The sequence below is a fragment of the Triturus cristatus genome, chromosome 11, assembly GCF_964204655.1.
Source record: "Triturus cristatus chromosome 11, aTriCri1.1, whole genome shotgun sequence".
Lineage (NCBI taxonomy): Eukaryota > Metazoa > Chordata > Amphibia > Caudata > Salamandridae > Triturus > Triturus cristatus.
In genome coordinates, this window is record NC_140594.1 from 711,957,387 (window position 1) to 711,973,533 (window position 16,147).

Below are 16,147 nucleotides of genomic sequence, written 5' to 3' on the forward strand. Positions count from 1 at the left end.
GCTGCAGAGACATATGGAGTGAAATTGGAGGAGGCGAAGCCCAAGGCTTGTTTTCTTCTGGAGACTCTTTTGCCTACACAAACAAGGAGTCGAATCTTGCCCATGCTCCCTAGTGTGCTGGACCAGGGCAGAGAGGCTTTCAGGGATCCAGCTGTATGTAAATCGGTGACCCAGAGAACAGAAAATAAGTACAAGCACTCTTCAAAGGACCCTGCATACATTCAAGGATCAGTGCCAGGGGATTCAATAATTACTGCAACAGCTAGGAAAAGGGCCAATGTGCCCACAAATGCCGGACCACCTCCTGACAAGGAGAGTAGAAGAATGGACCTCATGGGGAGGAAAGTAGAACGGAGTGCGGCGATTCAATGGCGCATCGCCAACTCAAATACCCTAATCAACAGACATGCATACCAGCACTGGGAGGAAGTGGGGCAGCTCCTGAAGCATCTACCCGATCAGTACCAGCAAAGGGCAGTCCACCTGGTAAAAGAAGGGAAAAGCATGGCTAACACATGTTTAAAGTCAGCCTTGGACGCAGCGGAGACATCCAGCAGGCAGATGATGATTGGGGTGACAGAGAAAAGGCACGCATGGCTTAGGATTTCATGCTTCAAGCCTGAAGTACAGAACAACATCCTGAACACACCCTTCAACGGAGCGCAACTCTTTGGCACGCCCGTTGATGAAAAGTTAACCCAAATCAAAGAAAACGAAATTGCAAGGTCCATGGGAGCACTGCAGGTTAGAGGGATGAGACTGGGTACACCCTCAAGAAGGCCAAATGGTAGGGGAGGCAACCAACCGAGTACCTTGCACCAAACCTTCCAACAAGGTTACAAAGGAAACAGCCAGGGACAGCAGCAGAACTGGCAGTACCAGCCACGAGGCCAGCCTTTTTGAGGTCGCTCAAACGGCTGAGGACAGACACGGAGAGGAGGGCAACTACCCACCTCCCAGTGAATTCGCCGTAAGGCATACGCCCACCCAGACAACACCTCTAGGGGGGCATCAAACCAGAACACAAACACAAAAACTAAGTTCACAAAACAAACAGTTCCCCGAACATATAACACCAGTAGGAGGCAGAATAAGGAACTTCCTCCAGGAATGGAAGAAGGTCACAACAGACAAAAGGATTCTAAACATCATACAATACAGCTACTGTATAGATCTAGAAAAACAACCTCCAAACAAGAGGCCAAACAACAAGGCGCACTCGGCAAAGGAACTTTTACTCTTGCTGCTAGAGGCACAAGAACTGCTCAACAAGGAGGCAATAGAGATGGTGACGTACAAGGAAAAAACAAGGGGGTTTATTCCAACTACTTCCTCGTACCAAAAGTGGACGAAACGCTAAGGCCTATTCTGGATCGAAGGTTCTTAAACAAGTGCATAAGGACACAGATTCAAAATGACATCTCCGCAAGAAGTAATACTCCAGGTACAGGAAGGAGATTACATGGCAACTATAGACCTAAAGGACGCGTACTTACACATCCCCATTAACAAGAAATACTAAACGCCTACTAAGATTTGTGATCAACAAGACTCACTACCAGTTCACAGTGCTCGCAATCGGACTCATCCGCTCCAAGGGTGTTTACAAAGTGCCTAGCAGCGGTAGCAGCACACCTAAGGAGGCAAGGAATACATGTATACCCCAACCTCGACGACTGGCTCGTAAAAGCAGGCTCCCACAGCCAGTGCAAACAGCACATCCAGCAGGTGATACAAACACTAATTCCTACTGGGTTTTTCAATCCATTGGGGAAAGTCTTCAATAGAACCGGAACAGGTGAAGATATTCTTAGGGGCAGAGATCAACACCATACAGGGAAAGGTGTTCCCCAGCACAAAGAGAACTTTGGCAATACTGAATGAGACACATCTCTACCGCAAGGGGCAAGCTCTGACAGCGAGGACAGTGAGCATGCTAATGGGAATGATGGCGTCGTGCATACACCTGGTCCCATATATTCGCCTACACATGAGACTGTTCCAGGAATGTATACAGCAGCAATGGTCACAGGCAACAATGAGTTGGGAAGATCTTGTGGTTGTCACACACGCAGTGCATCAGGCAATAGCGTGGTGGAACAAGGAAAACATATCACAGGGGAAACCATTCACACAGCCAACTCCAACAGTGACCATCACAACAGATGCCTCCCAGCTTGGGGTGGGGCGTGCACATGAACAAACTCAAGGTGAGGAGGTTATGGTTGCAGCAGGATGCAGTCAAACACATCCACGACCTGGAGCTAAAAACGGTGTTCCTAGCCTTAAAAGCCTTTCAAAGGGAGCTATACGGAAACAGGGTGTTGATCCAAACAGGCAACACAACCACCATGTTCTACACCAACAAACAAGGAGGAACACAGTCTGTGGCACTATCAGGGCTAGCAGAGGATATATGGACATGGGCCATTCCACTAAGAATAGACCTGCTGGCAATACATCTTCCAGGGAAGGAGAAAGTGGAAGCAGACAGACTCAGCAGACCAATGTCAGCATCCCACGAATGGGAGCTCAACCAACAGGAAATAGAGAAACTATTCCGAAAATAGCGCACACCGCAAATAGGGCACACCGCAAATAGACCTATTTGCAACACGCCAAAATGCCAACACTTCGCATCCAAGACAACCAGACCATCGGTCCTAAGGGAATGCGCTATGGATAAGTTGGTCAAAGACATTTGCATACGCTTTCCCCCCTGATACACCTGATACACAAGGTACTTAACAAATGCAGGATGAGGAACATGACGCTAATACTAATAAGACCTAAGTGGTCCAGACAGTCCTGGTTCTCACAAATAGTAGAAATGGCGCAAGCACCAGCACACAGATTCACAAAGAGAAGGGACCTGTTATCAATATAGAACGGAACGATGCTACAACCAGAGCGCCTCAGCCTAGCAGCATGTCTCCTGAAGAGCTAGAATTTGCGCACCTCAAGCTACCAGCAAGTACAATGGCGGTGCTCAGGGAGGCAAGGAGACCTACCACAAAAAAGTGCTATGTAGCAAAGTGGAAAAGATTCTCCGAATGGTGCATTAGGGAGAAACTACAAAGGAATCAACAGTACTACATTACCTAATGCATCTACTACAAAGTAAACTAAGCTAACCAACCCTAAGGGTGCACTTAGCGACAGTAGTGGCTTACACGAGGAGAAACAGGAAAGAGTTTCTTCACCTCCCAAGTAGTAAAGAGATTTCTAGAAGGGGCAAAGAGAATCGCACCTCCAAACAGAATGCCAGCACCAGCATGGTACCTCAAGGTAGTGCTAACTCAATTGATGAAGGCACCATTTGAACCTATGCACAAAGCTGCACTGCACATGCTCACACTAAAAACAGCCTTCTTAGTGGCTATCACATCGCTACGAAGGGTGAGTGAATTACAAGCGCTAACACTTCAAGAGTACTACCTGCAAATACACAAGGATAAGATTATGAGAACAGACCCACACTTCATGCCAAAAGTGGTGCCACTGTTCCCCATCAACCAGACAATTCAAATACCAAGTTTTTTCCAAAAACCTAACACCAGCACAAAAAGGGCGCTACACACACTAGACGCCCGGAGGGCAGTAATGCACAATATGGAAAGGACAAAGGAGTGCAGAAAGACAAAGCAGTTCTTTGTATCCTTTGCCAGCAGTTTTTTGGGACGACCAGTTACCAAAAATACCATTGCATGGTGGATTGCACAAACCATACAACTCTGCCACAAACAAGCAGGACAACAGTTACAAGGAGCAGCCCATGCTCACTCAACAAGGAAGAAAGGAGCAACAATTGTGTTTCTGGCAAGCACACCTATTCAAGACATTTGCCAAGCCGCAACATGGTCTTCAGTGCACACGTTCACTAAGCACTACTGTGTAGATATTCAAATGAACAAGGAAGCGCAAGTAGGACAGAAGGACTTACAACACATATTCAGTAACCAGAGCTCATCTTCCACCCAGCCACCACAATAACGACAAACCGCTACAAAGTCTATGCACAGCATAGTGAATCCAGAAAGATTCACGCTGCAAAACGTAAAGTTTCTTACCTGTCGGTGTAGTTTTGCAGCTTGAAGACTTTCTGTATTCACTAGCGATCCCACCCTCCTCCGCCAGAAAGATGAGACAGGAGGAAGAGGATTAAAACAGGAATAAGACTTTAAGAGTTAAAAGAAGAGAAAGAGTAACACAAGACCAGAAAAAAGATTCCAAAGATGGCGACCAAAGGTGGGAGCTTCCAGAGGAAGCGCGTCGACGTCACGAAGGACACCAAATGGTGGTATGTTGACGCCCACCTGGGCCAGAAAAAAAAGACTACAATTCCGGACCCAACCACAAGATGGCGGAATAATGCACAGCATAGTGAATCCAGAAAGTCTTCAAGCTGCAAAACTACACCGACAGGAAAGAAACTATATGTTATAGTGTCTTTTAATGAGTACGTGCCCCTGCTCATTAGGCCTGGATTGCCTATTTTGTCCACTGGGCATTTTCCGAGCGGGCTGGAGCCATTGGGGCTAGTTTTTAGAACTGGAACTTCTATCACTTTCACAGGCTTCCCAGATAAATTACAGGAGACACCGAGAGAGCTTTGGAAGAGAGGGCAGCGATACATTGAGACTGCAAGAGATAAGAAAGGAGGAATGTTAAGTAACTGGTTTGAAAAAAAAATTCCACAGCTGCTTTTGGTTCCCAGGCCGGTCCTGCTACCCTCTATAGATGCCCCCACATGGAGTTGTTTTTGGTGGTAAAAGGGTTGAACTAGGAATGGTTCCTACTGGGACCACTGATCTCCCACTAGGTTAAGTCTAAATAGAACTTGAAAGTGATACCAATTACATCACATGACATGGGACGGGTATCCATACCAGGAAAATCCATGAGTTCCAAATGATCAGTATGAACCTAGCGACAACCTCTGATCTGTAAAATTATAGATCTGTGCAGTACACCCCCACTCTTCTAGTTGGACTTTGAAAGTGACCAGTTCCAATTGCAGTGACTAACACAACAAGAACAATCTGTGTAATGGTAATGGTAAAAGTATTTCTAAAGCGCTAACATTCATCCCAAAGGATATCATGGCGCTAAGATTGAACAATGCACAGAAAGCTGACAAGGGTCACTAAAATTTTAATGAGTGTTAGGGAACAACATAGTTTTAAGTTTTTTTCTAAAGGTAAGGTAGACATCGGTAAGTCTTAAGTCTGTTGATAGTTTGTTCCACAAATTTGCAGCTAAATATGAGAAGGCACGGCCTCCCATCCTAGCCTTCTTTATACGGGTAGTTACCGCTCTAGCGGTGGATTGAGATCTAAGATTTCTATTTGGAACATAGAAATTAATTCTATTTTTTAGGATGGACGGGCCAGAGTTATGCAGTACTCTGTGAGTTATGCACAGCATTTTGAAGGAGGCTCTTTCTCTCATTGGTAGCCAGTGTAGGGCTCTCAGGCAGCTGGCAGCTGAATCATATTTCCTTTTATTACATACGGCTTTAGCTGCCGCATTCTGAACAAGCTGTAACTTTGAGAATAGGTAGTCCGCCATGCCAACGAATAGGGAATTCACGTAATCGAGTCTACTAATTAGTAACGACTGAACTAGGATCTTTCTACATTCCAAAGGAATCCAGGGAAACACTCTTCGTAGCATTTTCAGTAGTGCAAAGCCTTTGCCACAGATGATTGTTACGTGGTCTTTCATTGACAATGCATTGTCTATGTGGACTCCCAAATTCCTTGCCATCTGAGTTGGTTTAGGGGGTGTACCAAGACTGTTGGGCCACCAAGTATCGTCCCAAAGCTGTTGGGAACCGCCGAACAAAAGAATCTCCGATTTGTCGGCATTTAATTTCAGACAATGATTATGCATCCAACCGGATAGTTCAGTGAGGCAGTTAAGCAGTCTGTTTTTAGAGCCATCTTCACCATTCAATGCAATCATTAGTTGCGTATCATCTGCATATGAGCAGATGTTAACGCCCCATTTCTTCCCAATGGTGGCTAATGAAGAAACATAAACATTAAATAGTGTTGGGCTTAATGATGCCCCCTGTGGTACACCATACTTGATTTTTCGAGGAGTGGAAGAATATCTGCCTAATTGGACAGATTGCGATCTGTCGAATAGAAAAGAATTCAACCAAGTCAGGGCTTTTCCCTGTATTCCTTTTGCAGCTAACATTCTTGATAACAGGTTATGGGATACGGTATCAAATGCCGCTGATAAATCTAACAATATCAGGGCCACTGTTTTACCCATATCAACCTGGTTTCTGATGTCATCAAGTACTGCCAGAAGGGTTGTCTCGGTACTGTTAGATCTGAAGCCCGTCTGTGAATCAAAAGACATGCTTTGACAATCTGAGGACTGGCCCAATATCATGCTTGTTGAGATTAACCATAGAGCTATTCCCATGAGCCTACTATAAATATTACACTTTAGGCGCGAGGCTAGAACTGAAAAATAATCATTCCACGCTTGATGACAAGACTACTCTCTGACGAAGTAGCTGCATCCTTGGAGACACCTAGCAAAGCATTGACCATCTTTAAATGCTGAGTGCCCCATGGCTAACATTTTGACTGTCTGCCTATAAATAACCAGACAAGAGTCCATGATCGAATGAAGGCTGTTGTGAGCCTTGTCCAGGGAGTGAAATCGTGGGGCAGCAATTCTTCATCTAGTTTTGTAAGGGGCTAACATCCTTATTGAACTGTGATTTGGGGTATTCTTTCAGGTACCACTTTGGGGGCACGGTGTGGGTTGAGGACTAAGTCTCCCAGCATGCACCTGGCTCCCTAGGCTATTTCAGTTACATCAAAATGCAGGTTTCTATGTAGTTTTCTCTGCATTTTATTCAAAAACTGACCAATGGAAAGAGCACAGGTTAATGCCAGCCATGAGTCACAGGGTTTTGGGGACGGGAGGGTGGGCACCCCGTTGGTTTTTGTGGGGACCAACTCAGCACATGAGAAGCTACTTTTGTTGTCCTGTGGTTTTCCAGAGAGATAGCACACTGGCCCTTGGAGTCACTCTGAAGTTTATTGGCAAAGCAGGAGTTGGTTCAACCTTTTGGGGGGGAAGTCTTCCGTGCACTCGACAGCAGGCTCAGGCATTTTGGTGAAATCCTCTGGTGCAGCAGGTGCAGTCCTACTTCGTGCTGCCTCTTTGTGCAATACATCGACTGACCAGGAGCAATCCTTGTTCTGTCTTCCACAATTCCAGCAGTAAACTGAGTACTCTTCGCTGGGTGTCAATGTAATCCTTTGCATAAGCTTGTGGGAGGGGGAAGACTCCCTAGCCAATAGGACTACCGCTCCCCTAGGCTATCCCACCCACCTTCTGACTATTTCCTTGGACATGTGGCAACAAACTATCTCAGAGTGCACTATTCTGCCCACTTCCAACGTGGCCAAATCATTCTTTCCCAGCGTGGGACTCCCTAGCTCACCCTGAGGTATGGCTCCCTGTGGCCTACATTTCTCCCTTAAGGATTGCTCCTAATCAAATTGCAGCAAGGCTGTCTGGCCAACAATAGAAATGGGGCAGGCATGGGCTCAGTGACATCTGTTCCTGCAGGGACAACCTGCCTTGTAAATATAATTTTCCCCACCCCCCACCAGGAGTGGCTGGTATGCTGAAGGAGCAGGAGTGGGGTTGGGGGCAATAGGGTTCGCTGAGGGGGGGGTATAAAATAAAAAAATAACACCTGCAACTCTCCCTGTCAAGCTCTACCGCACCTCTTCAGGAAGGCACAGGCTCCCAGAATGCCCTGTGGCCAATCCTGAAGCTGCTCTAGCACATGAGAACAGCTTCAGGATTGGCCTGAGTGCCCTCGATTTGCGCTCCAGGGCAGACTGTAAGCCTGTGCCTACTCTCTCAAACACAGCTGAGTTGCTGGGTTGGAGAGCGCTTTCTCTGCGCATGATGGTTTTGGCTGGCCTCAGGGATGGGAGTGCACTACCACTCCTCTCAATGCCTGTCACCACCAGGCCCAGCCCCAAGATTCTGCAAAAAAGCAAAAATAAAACGTTTAATATTTCCTTTCCTGCTGTTTTTTCGGGGGGGGGGGGGGGTGCTCCTCCCTATAGTGGAGGAGCTTCCGCCGCTGCTCCTCACACATCCTGCAATGAGTGCTCTTGTGCTCATTTCCTAAGAATACTTGACACCTAATCATTGGGCAGACCTGGTAGCTGCAAGATGCTGGGACAACCAGAAAAGGATATCTTTTTTTTTTTTTTCTTTTATTAAATTTTTATTCGGCAAAAGCAGATTACAGTATTATTGCATGTAAAACAAAACCTTTTACAATACATACAACAAAACTTAAGCAAATATTTACAAATTCATTTCTATTTAAATACAGCCACCAGTCATAGCCATCCCGTCATTGGTGCCCAAAGTTGCTCACTAAACAGCTTTCTTCTATAGCCTTTCAATTTATATAGAGCCATTTCCATATGATACAGAGCAAGGATCCTCGCCCTCCACTCCGAAAATAAGGTGGATCCTGGCTCAACCACTGCGAAGTAATGCAAAGACGCAGCACCGCCATGCAAAGAAATAAGAAACCCTTTTGCGATGCTGGCCGCTTATTAGCTATTATATCAAATTCGATACCAAGCAAAATCAATCCCGCATTAAAGTCCACCAGTATTGCCAAAGAAGATTAAAAAAAATATTGTAGATCGCGCAAAAACAGTGCTAAAGACGGACATTCAAAAAACATATGTGCGGCGTCAGCTGCGTATACACCGCAACAAGGGCACCTATCCCCCATTCCAGTTTTCCATTTAGCTATCTTAGCAGGAGTGTAATATAAATCAAAAATCACCATGAAATACTGGCTCCTAAAGCTCCCAGTCAGCAAAATGGAGTTGGCATTTCAAGCGCTTCCTGTAAGTCTAAATTCAAAACCCCAAGCCTATTTTTCCATTTTTGTTCCTGTACTACAAGATCATCCTGCCTCCCCCGGCTGACTTCTAGATACATTAATGCCAGCTTATCCCTACGGATTATTACTTTAAAAATGGGAATATCCTCAAACGAACAGGTGCCCTTTATAATAGCTTTATCTAAAAAGCTCTGCAGCTGTAAATATTTTAAAGTCTCCTTTATCAAGAACAAATTTCTCCCTCAGAGACACATACGTCCTAATTTGGTTGTTTTCCAAAAGATCCCCAATAACCCGAATGCCGGCAGTGCGCCACCTACGCGCAGCAGAGTCCTGAAAAACTACAGGAAAGGTCCCTAGTAAACCAATCGGAGTATAGTGGTTAAAATCCGCTATTTTAAACAAAGAACGTGCCTTTTTCCATACAAAAAAACGCGGCCCATAAAATTTTAAACCGCGTTTTCTTGTAATAACTAGGTTCAATAACCCTCACAAATAGATATCGGGCTTCTAAGCCCAAAATTAGTTCGTAAATGGAGGGAAAGGTGGCCGGATCCCAGGAAGCCCTTTCTCCAGAGATCAGAACCCCCATATGCTGTAGCAGTGTTATATAATAATAAAAACGGAAATTAGAGACAGACCACCCCCCTCGACTACTTGGTAAATAGAGCCATCTCAGGGCCCTTCGCGCCCTTTTATAACTCCAAATAAACCGGGAGCACATCCTTTCTAATCTCAAAAATATAGAGTTGGGAAACCATATCGGGATAGGGCGGAACAAATATAAAAGTTTTGGGAAGATAAGCATTTTAATAACATTACTTCTTCCATAGAGTGACAGGTGTAAGTGATCAAATTTTTCCAAAGTTTTATTGGAGGCTGTAACAATAGGATCGGCATTTAGGGCAGGAATGTTTTCTACTTTCGAGGAGAGTTTAATACCCAAGTATACTGCTTCTTTAACGGTTTTGACATCGGATGGACATCCCTTGGCCGAGTGTAGTATCTGTGTTTTAGCTAGGTTCAGTTTGTAACCAGAAAACGCTGCAAATTCCGTTGTCACAATGTCAATTCTATTTAGAGCACTGACCACATCGCTTGTAATAACTGCTAAATCGTCTGCGTAGGCTAGGACTTTGACCTCATGCTGGTGTGGTTTGACTGGGACAATTAATAAATCATGTTCTAGTTTAAAAATTAACGGCTCTATGTACAAGGCAAAGAGAAAGGGTGAGCAGGGGCAACCCTGTCTGGTGCCCCTAAACACTCTAAACTCCTCAGACTCCTCCCCTGAAACCCGGACTTTAGCAGCTGGATTCCAATATAGAGCCTGTATAGCCCTCAGAAAATCAGGAGGGAACCCCTTCCATGCGAGAACTGACCATAAAAAAATCCCAGGAGACCCTGTCGAATGCCTTCTCGGCATCCAACAGGGCCACACCCATCTGGGATTCAGTCGCCTGCGCCCAATCTAATAAGGTTATAACGCGCCTTACATGGTCAGTAGTGCCCCGACTGGCTATAAAGCCGTGTTGGCGCACTGAAACTATTGAACTAATTACTCTGGCAATTCTCCCAGCCAGTAATTTGGAATAGATCTTACTATCCGAGTTTATCAGAGAAATAGGTAGATATGACCCCAACTGAAGCTCATCCATCCCCTTCTTCTTGAACACCACAATCATCGTTTTAGACCATGAATCCGGAGGGCTGCCTACAGAGGCCTGGAAAAGGGTATCCAACAGCTCTTCTCTTAGCTCCGTCCTAAACACAATATAAAACTCAAGTGGGATTTTGTCGGGGCCCATCGCTTTGCCACGCGGAAGCGCAAGGAGAGCCGACTCTACTTCTTCCCATATAATTGGTTCTGACAAAGCATCTTTCTGTGCTTCTGTTAGTGACTAAGAAAGAATCCCAGCTAAATAGTTGTCTGCCTTCTCTGTTTGCTCATCAAAGTATAAGCCCTCATAATATACCCGAAAAGCTTTACGAACCCCTTGGGGGGGATTCCTGAATTAACCCCTGCATATCTTTAATTTTAGTAATTTTATTTTGTGCCTCCTTTTGACGAAGTCGGTTAGCAAGGACCCTACCAGTCTGCTTCCCATATTCATAACATTCCCTTTTATAGAGCAAAAATTTAGCGGCAGCCTCATCGGCAAATTGCTGATAGACTTCAGATTTTTTAATAGCTGGTTTGTTCAATACAAGATACAGATCGACTCCTTTCACTTTCTGGTCCAGCTCACGTTCCACATTACTCAGATCCAAAATATGCTTTTCCATAATTTCCTTCATCTTTTTACGCTTTTGAGCAGCGAAGCTCAAGGTCTCACCTCTGAGTCCCACCTTAAACGCATCCCAAACCACCCCTCCTGCAGCGGAATTCCTATTTATCTGAAAGAAGCAAGACATCCAATCCCTAATGCGTTTACAATACTCCGAATCTAACAGCAATTTTCTATCAAAAGTCCACACAGATTTACGAAGGGTTATAGTATCAAGCTTAATCTCCAAAATTAAAGGATTATGGTCGGAGATAAACCTTGGCAGAGTATAGATGGACACCTTATCCAACATGGAGTAAGAAACAAGAAAATAATCTAGTCGGACCAGCTTTTTGTGAGGAGCTGAGAAGAACGTGTGGCCTGGCTGTCCTGGATTAAGCCTACACCAGACCTCACAGAGACCATGATCCAAAATCAGTCTGCGCACACTTTTGTAAACTCGGGGTTTCCTGCCAGAGTATGCCTGCCTGCCAATGACATCAAAATCCCCATCAAGATGTAAATTCAGATCCCCACAGATTATAAATGGTTGAGGGTAAACAGACAATTCCAGATTAAGCTTATCGAAAAATTCCGATTCATCCAAATTGAGACCATATACAGTACATATTGTAAAGATCTTATTATTAAGCATTACTTCTGAAATTGCCCACCGTCCCCACTTATCCTCTTTAGATTTCCGGGATATTGCTACCCCTCTCTTACATAGAATAGCCACGCCCCTTGAATTAATTGACTGACGTGAGCATGCAATCAAATCCATGCCCAGCGTTTTAAGCCAGCCCCTATTTGACCATGAGATATGTGTCTCTTGCAAGCAAAGAAGATCCCAGGATTGTGCCTGAATTACCTTAGCCAACGCTCTCCGCTTATTAGGATTATTCAACCCGCATATATTAAGAGCACAGACTACTAGTTTGCTCATTTGTATAACTGAATTTATCAATACACACAGTCCTCCACCCCTTCACCCCTTCTCAGAAACCATCCCCCTTTTTCCAAACAAGGTCTTCGCAGAGAAAAGGCCACATAGAAATAGTAAAATGCAAGAATTTAGCTTCAGATTAAAGCCATAGGCAAAAACATAGTGTAACAGGGAGATCACCCCCGTAGCAGCAAAGATAGGTATCATGCAATGCCGATTTCTTTTTTTTTTTTAACCCCTTGACCTCCCTACCCAGTGCACCCAACTCACACCCAAATCCCAAATGACCCCCTCATCCCCACCCCCACCCAATCCCACCCTACCTACCCCATAAGGCAGCGGGACCATAGCCCCTTGTGATGCAGAGTCGGGAACCCAACCCCCCCAATCTCTGTCTTCAGAAATATCAAGTGTACTAATAATCCTGCTTATCATTTCGTGAATAGATCAAGAATCAAAACAAATATATACATAAAGAGAAGATCATAGCTCATAATTCTACATATCCAATCTTGGCAGTCAGTGACAATTTTACTGTTTATATGTTAGCAGAAATTCTTTGGCAGATAAATCGTCAAAGAACATCTGTGACCGTCCTTCGGCAATTATCTTTAGCTTGGCCGGATTCTGGAGAAAGACCTGCATTCCCTTCGCCTGAAATCTAGGAATCAGCTGACGAAGCCTCCAGCGAAGGTCTACAGTGGATTGAAAAAAGTCAGGTCTTACAAAAAAATCGCAATCCTTCGCGTGGGCTTGCCTGTTAGGTCGTGCCAGGTCATATAGAGCCTCCCGGGCCAAAAAATTATTTAAAGAAATAAGTATTGCCCGTGGAAGACAAGTGGTCTGGCTTCTTCCTCTGTATAGCTGGGAAGCGATGAGCCCTCTGCACCTCTGTCTGCCAGTCCCAGTGAGCGAGCCCAGGAAAGGCCTCACCCAGCAGCTCGACTACAAATTGCCGTGAATCCGTACCCTCCTTGCCTTCAGGAACCCCCAGAATTCTAAGATTGTTGCGCCTAGAGCGATTTTCTAAGTCGGACAATTTCCACTGCAGGTCGTCCCTATGAGCTTTTAAAGCAGCTACACTTTGTTTCTGTTCAATGATATCGTCCTCCAGAGCAGATATCCGATTCTCAGCCTCATTGATTCTATTTGCCATATCCGCACACGTCTTAACCACCCTCCGTATAGAATTCTGCAGCTTCTTGGAAGCGTTCTGCGTGCGGATACTCTCGGCCTGAGTTTCTGCTCTATGCGCAACAATGAGATCATAAATTGTAGCCAGCGTAATCTCTCCATTATCACTTCTAGCGTCACCAGCAGATATAGTTGGTGGAGAGACTGAGGGGACCAGTGTATTAGGGGAACTCTGATAATTTCACGAAAGTGAAATATCTGACCTGGCTGGACTCGCACCTTCTATACCTCTCTCAGGATTCGACCCCTCTGGCCAGTCTTTCTTGATACTTCCGACTGAAGAACGGTCAGACAGGGAGAAAACATCGTCGGCATTAGAGAGTTTATCCGGTAATTCTTCAGGCTCTAAATGATCTTGATCCCCAACTGGCGCATGAGCAACAGAGACACATTCCTTCTCTCCCTCAGATAAGGCTGTTACGGCAGAGCCATGGATAGAGCTAGCACCAAGCAATTCATTTATAGTCTTACAAATGACTTCAGCTCCCAGAATGCACTTGGGCTGAGACAGATATGCAGGTTCAGATTCGGCGGATTCAACAGTCACCAATACCTCAGCATTAGGCATAACCACGTTCTTTCCAACTGCTTCTTCGCCCCCTGCATTCACTGCATTCTCTAAAGTAATTATACTGTCCGTACACACCTGTATTTCCAAAGCGCTGCCCTGGATCATCCGAGCAGCAGACTCCTCCAGGCATTTCTTCTTTTTAACTTTCTGTTTAAACATCGCCGGGATAGCCTGAACCTGGGCCATCTCATGCACCCCCTCGGTACCAGCACCCAAAGCACGAACCTGCACCTCCGTCGCCTCCGTCACTGAAACCGGGGGCAAGCAAGTACCCCTCTGGCCTCCTTCAGCGCCATGCAATATCTTATTGCACAGTCCAGCAGCATTGGCGGACAAACGCGTCTTCACATGCGTCTCGGCCTGATGCGCGGCCGCACTTGGCCTCACTGATCGCGGCGCCGCTTTAGACGCCATGCCACGTACTCCTAGCGTCCAGGTGCAGCAACTGGAAAGCCAATGATAGCGAGGAGACCGCCGGTACGAGGAGTCGAACAGAGAAAATATCCGCCACAGCATCAGAGCTTCAAAAAAGTTTTAGACTCTAGTATTCACTTCATTTTCCAAAAAACGGGTCCGAAACGGATTCTGTACTAAATGCAGGATACAGAGATGCGTGGAGAGGGAGAGAGGGAGCAACCCGCTCAACCGGCCATCCATATGGCCGCCATCTTGCCTCCAAGTTTAGAAAAGGATATCATTAGACTTTTAGGCAACTCAGGAAAATAAAGCTTCTAAATCTGCTTTTCTTAAATAGTTCTGTTATATACGACTTTGGCAATTAGTTGACACTTTGAAATATCATTCTGGCTATTTCTATTGGTAAGTTACACGTTATTAGAAATAAGTCACCCAATGTTCTCCAATAGGGGTTAAGCTTTCCAGTAGGGAAAATCGACTTTGAAGATGTTCTACTACCAGGGCATGTAAAACACACTTTATGCATGGGCTGCTGTTTAGAACCATGCACCCTATCCTCTGGCATTGAGGGTAGACTTTAGGGATGACTTGTAGTTAGTACATACAGAGGTTTGGGTCCGTCAAAAGGATTTATTTGACAAGTCGAATTTGACAGTGCTTCAAGTAGCATGTTTTTATTTGCCACTGCAGTTGTGCGCTAACATCCACTCGTGACACTTAAACCTACCGGCCCTTGGAACCCTCAGTAGCTTAAACTAGGGACTCACAGGTAAGTTAAACTTTCCAATTAGGATTTCTACTTGGGATATCTTTTTACCTGCCATCTAGGCTGCAGAGCAAGCCTAGCGACAATCTATAATTGCCATTTTAGTTGCAGCACCAATAGTGCTGCAGTCCACTGAAGGCCGCATAACACAGTCCCTAAGTACTCTGAATGCCTTATACTAGGGGCTTACATTCAAGTTAACCTTGCCAATCGGAGATTAATCAGTCTGTATCCACAGGTACACACTTTTAGGGGTGAGACCACATACGCTGTGTGATGGACATCAAACCCCCAGTGTGCAGTGCCATTACACCAGTTTCTAAAGTCATCTAAAAGTGGGGGTAAACCTGCAAAAGGGCTGGTTGTTTTTCTAATGTTAAGTGGTAGTATTAACTTTCTGATGCATTATGATGAGCAAATTAGGGTTACTGAGCTCAATACAGTTGAAAAGGGTTTTCCATTTGATCATCCATATGATAAGCTATATTTAAGCTTGGAGGTTTTTTTAATATTCTTTTTTAATATTTTTGTAATTATAAGTTGAAATGATTTAATTATAATTTGTATGGATTTGCTGCAGAGAGGACACAGGCCATGTTTCCTCTCCCAGCAGTCTAGAAATTTGACATCTTTTAAACCATGAAATTATATGGGGTATACCTGTTAGCTTATGCATCGTCTGTTTCTGCATCAGATACCACTGTACCAATTCCTCTCCTTAAACGTTTTTTGACTAGGTACTCACCGCAAAGGAAAGAAAAACTCAGATTGAAGATAAGAATAAATTAACTGAACAGTACATTATTGCACTTCCAATGTTACTGTCTAAGGTACAGTTTCCCCATCTGTCTTTATTTTATTTCTTTATAACAGCATAGATTAAGTTGACTGTAGTATTTAATGCATTTTTCCATATGATTTACTCTTTCAGTATTCTGTTGACTCTGAGAAGGTTGCAAATCTGCTGCAGATTCCACAGTTTTTCGACCTAGAATTGTATAGTACGGGCAGGATGGAAAAGGTAAGATTTACTTCCTGCCCTCTGTTACTTTGTACGGTGGGTGAC

The 16,147-nt window shown here is 44.8% G+C and overlaps 1 protein-coding gene across 2 annotated transcripts in view; it reads left to right on the plus strand.

Moving 5' to 3' along the window:
- STAG1 (STAG1 cohesin complex component) overlaps positions 1-16,147 on the plus strand; it is a 1,292,585-nt gene that overhangs the window by 785,446 nt on the left and 490,992 nt on the right. For both annotated transcript variants that reach the window (XM_085634343.1, XM_085634344.1), the window contains exons 17-18: positions 15,819-15,911; positions 16,013-16,102. In XM_085634343.1, the coding sequence (XP_085490469.1) occupies positions 15,819-15,911; positions 16,013-16,102 (183 nt within the window). The remainder of the gene's footprint in view (positions 1-15,818; positions 15,912-16,012; positions 16,103-16,147) is intronic.